The sequence below is a fragment of the Nelumbo lutea genome, chromosome 2 (assembly GCF_056320005.1).
Source record: "Nelumbo lutea isolate HS-2025 chromosome 2, American lotus-T2T, whole genome shotgun sequence".
Classification (NCBI taxonomy): domain Eukaryota; kingdom Viridiplantae; phylum Streptophyta; class Magnoliopsida; order Proteales; family Nelumbonaceae; genus Nelumbo; species Nelumbo lutea.
In genome coordinates this window covers 42,494,145-42,498,500 of record NC_142685.1, presented here as the reverse complement: position 1 = coordinate 42,498,500, position 4,356 = coordinate 42,494,145, and the positions used below count along the sequence as shown (strand labels likewise).

Below are 4,356 nucleotides of genomic sequence, written 5' to 3'. Positions count from 1 at the left end.
TCGGTATGATAAGTCCTAACCGGCCGGAGTCTGGCGTCCAGCTCTTCCAAATATATTTATATTTGTACTGAGCTTCTGGCTTAATTTGTTAAGAGCACAAATAAAAATAGGTACAGTAGGCGTACAAGAGCACTTTCAACTAACTAGACTCCAAGATAACACTCAGCGTCACTCGCTTCCCTGAATTCCATCCACGAGACTTTCTTGTCTGCTTCTCCATTTTATAACGACTTTGGGATCATGTGCCCACAAAAATACCTTCAATGACAAGTAATCTTATACGATAGGTGGTGTAATTTGACTTAAATAAATCCCTTTAAAATCAAAAGTCTCGATCATCAATATTGCTGTATGGAAACAGTACTGGTTCCATATATACAGTGGATGTTAAGAATAGCTACACATGTACTCCATGCATCACATGTTTATGCAATTAATGTGTCTAGTCTCACTCCTGATATGCTAGAAACAATCAGGGAAACCAGGCTATTACACCATCATCACTAATTTACAATCTATCTATGTATAGTAAGACGGTCTAAGTCATCATACCTCTTTTTGTTCTATTATTGTCTTCTTTTTCCATTTCATTATTTCCATTAAGCCATGTCACCATTCCCAATCCAATTATTTAAAAATATTTCTAAAATCTCTAGATCTCCCAAGTTATCTCCTCCAAGCCATTAAGAATTTATCATATTACCCCAATATTCAACCAGTTCTTAAAATCTCTCCCCCAAATCTATATCCACTCTCTCTTATTTAAAATATTCATATAAATTAATAAATAGTTAAATATAATTAATATTTAATCCAACTCATATTCAATGAGTATTAAATAGTGTTATTATCAAAAGTTAATAATTATAGTTAGTAAATTACCAAAAATTAATAAATATTGTTATTAATTAACTCATCATAACTTTTTAAAGTAGGGGAATCAAATAAATGATAAGTTTGTGTAATTTTGTTAGTAAACTACCTAATAAAAATAAATATTTAATAACAATTTAAAAGAAAAAAAAAAACAATAAATCTCCATAATTACATAAATGTAATGAATTCTTCAAAAAATCATAAAACTACACTTTCATAAAATAGCATTTTGCAAATTAAAAGATATAAAATTTTTGAAAGTTCATTTAAAATGTATTAAATAATTATTGAAAATTATTGGAATATTTTGGAAATTTTAGGAAAATTTATTACATTTAGATTTGGGAAGACTATTGAAAATTTATGTGATTTCCATTGTAAATTATTGAAGACAAATGAGCATGGGAAAGAAAAATTGTAATTTGAACCAATAATTACACAATTTGTTAAGATAAATTAGAATAATATTGGAAACATAAAATTATTGATTTGTTTATATAAAAAAATATAAGAAAAATTAGTGTAATTCGGTAAGTAAACCATTTAGAAAGATAATAAATTATTTAATAACAATTTAAAAATAAATTTGAATAAATTTTCAAATTTACACAAATGTAATAAATTTTCCAAAATTTTCATAAAATTATGTTTTTGAAAATTAAAGACAATTTAGTGTAGTTTTAGAAATTTACCATGTGGTTGATACTCAGTATATCCTTTTGATCATTGTTGCCATCAAATTGAACATTGGATTGACAGGGAGCGGGTGCCTTGCCTTGAACCTACCCAACACTTGGTACGAGGTGGGGAAATTTGAGGATTCCCCATCCTTGATGAGGAGTGGGTGTCTTGCCTTGAACTCACCCGACATTGGGGACAAGGTGAGGAAATTCAATGATTCCTTGTCCCTAACAGGGAGTGGGTTTCTTGCCCTAAACTCGCCTCACACTAGGGATGGTGTAGAGTGTCTTGACTACAGGGCGGGGATAGGGATGCCCGAACCCACCTTGTTTCCATTCCTATATAATTGTTAGTTATTAGTGAAATTAATGAAAATGTTAGCTTTTATGATTATTTTTATTTATTTAAAGTCAATGTAAATTTTATTTAAAAATAATGAAAATAATAACCATTATTAAAATTACTACAAATGATTGATAAAATTAAAATTATTAAAAAATACTCATTCATATTAAATTAATAATAATTATTTTCTGTAAATCAACATTAAATGAAAAACACAATTACTAAAATTTTAAATATTAACAATATCTTTGAATACTTTTAGTTAATTAACAGAAAATTTTGATTATTAATTTATCAATTAATTAATAGTAAATAAATTTATCCAATCTTTCATATTTTTCCGTGCATCGCATGGGTCCCCACTAATGTTAGTATATCTACTTTCAACTTATGTGTTTACTTCTGATTTGATGCTTTAATCCAGATTTCATGTCTTATTTTTAGCAAACTGTTTTCATTTTATTCAAATTCAAATTTAGTTCCTTTTGTTATCAAACATCTTGAAATTACTAATTTTTATCAATACTATAAGCAAATCAAATATGAATTTTGTAATACCATCTCATTAGTTGAATGCAATGGCTGTGGAGCCAATGATAAAGCTCTACACCAGTCAATCACCCATTCTCTCACATAGTATTTATGACTCGCGTGGGGCGTTATCAATGGTTACACAGCCAGCTGTATAGCCATCGCTTTGAGGTAAAACTGATGCAATTCAGATCTCCTATCCAAGTCTATTCACATGACACCACAGCCATACATTGAGAACATCTCCCCTATCCCATTTTTATGGTAACATGCAAATACAAATAGAGATGGAGATCCCCCAACTGGGATGCAATTGAGGTCTCCTACCCAAATATAAATAGAGAATTTAAGGACAGCACCAAATAGAATTCTGACTCCGCAACCCAATACTTGAGCTGATGTAGCCTTAAATTAGCTAAGAACCAAAGCCTAACTATGGGAAGAGCAATGAAACAAAACAGATAAATAGAATTTATTCATGGAATAAATGGTGTGGTATATGTCCCAGAACGATCACGGAAGGGACTGATCACCTCGTCCCAGGTTTTACAAAATGTAGAACTGCGTCCAAAAACCCTATTAATGTCCTATATCCTAACCCTAATTAATTACATATAGATTATACATGTATACAAAGGTAAAAAGAATCCCCAAAATTCTAAATACACGAGAGAGGAGAAGAAATGGTGGAAATAGCTAGCTAGAAGAAGGTGTGGGATCAGATAAGACAATCGACCACAGGAGGAATCTTTCTCCCGAGCTGTAAGTCCAGATCATTCTCCAAAGGAGTCAAGTTCAAATCCAAACACAAAACCCTCCTGCTACTGCTGGATCTCTTCAAAACCGGCACTGGCGGTGGAGGAGGCAGCGATAAACCTTCGCTCAAACCGGCTCTATGCCTCCTCATGTGCCCACCCAAGGCCTGACCGATGGCAAACTCCAGGCCGCATACGGAGCACTCATGCGTCTTGGGCTTCATCTGTAAGCTCTGCAACTGTGCCTGATGATCTGCTGTGTCTTCTCCCGTCATCATCAATCTGGGTTTCTTGTGACTCGCTCGATGGCCTCCCAGTGCTTGGAACGACGGGAACTGGCGGTTGCAGGTTTTACACTCGAAGACACGACTGGGAAAGTAAGCCATGGAGTCGTTCTCTGCTCCACGGGAGAGCAGCATCAAACAATTGGCCATGGTGATGCTATCAATCTCACCTTCTACTCTGCTCCTCTTCATGTCTGCTATGAAAGATTCGTTGGCTTCTGGATGGCTATTACGACTTATGCGACGAAGCAAGCAATGCAACTTAACGACGGGAGGGGGGATCGAGTCTACTATTTATTTATAGGCGATTCTATAATATAAATAAGCGGTAGAGTACTGGTGCCCATGACTTTAGACTTTAGTGGGTTTTTTGTTTTGTCCTTTGATAGATAGGCGTTCGTTATCTACCTTAATCTAAAGACCAAACTACTCCTTATTTCGTGCGCTTCAAGGAAGAAGTGCATCGTATGAGCCTTTGGTCAATCCAGTAGGTGTCTATTGTGCATTTCTGTAATTTCAATGATGCCTATGATACCGGATGAACTTTGACCCCACCAACCGCCTGATTGGTTACCATGCCTTTTCGGTCGGTATCATAGTCGAAGTGACCACGTCAGCGTGACGGCTTAATTCATGAGTCATGAATCGTGATCAGCCACGTTATCCAAACGCAATGGACTAAGGACTGAGGATTTCTGCGAAGGTTCAGACTTTTAGAATTCTAGAAGATCAATTCAGTTCTAAATATGAAAGCAAAGAAGCTCGACCAAACTAATTAGCCAAAAAAGAAGAAAATTAACAAGGATTAGATTGCTTAAGAAAGAAAATAATGAAATGAGACGTGCATCATACGTTCCATAGCGGAGTATGTTTGTACATTTTAC

The 4,356-nt window shown here is 34.4% G+C and overlaps 1 protein-coding gene across 1 annotated transcript; it reads right to left on the bottom strand.

The window, feature by feature from the left end:
* Window positions 1-2,881: 2,881 nt before the first annotated feature.
* On the bottom strand, window positions 2,882-3,829 carry LOC148870163 (zinc finger protein ZAT11-like). Its single transcript, XM_088971741.1, has one exon. It carries the CDS (start codon window positions 3,662-3,664, stop codon window positions 3,152-3,154), a length of 513 nt encoding a protein of 170 aa, XP_088827867.1. The 5' UTR covers window positions 3,665-3,829; the 3' UTR covers window positions 2,882-3,151.
* Window positions 3,830-4,356: the final 527 nt, after the last annotated feature.

Coding starts and splice junctions, on each gene's coding strand:
- LOC148870163 (XM_088971741.1), bottom strand. CDS start 3,664: ATGAAGAGGAGCAGAGTAGAAGGTGAGATTGATAGCATCACCATGGCC.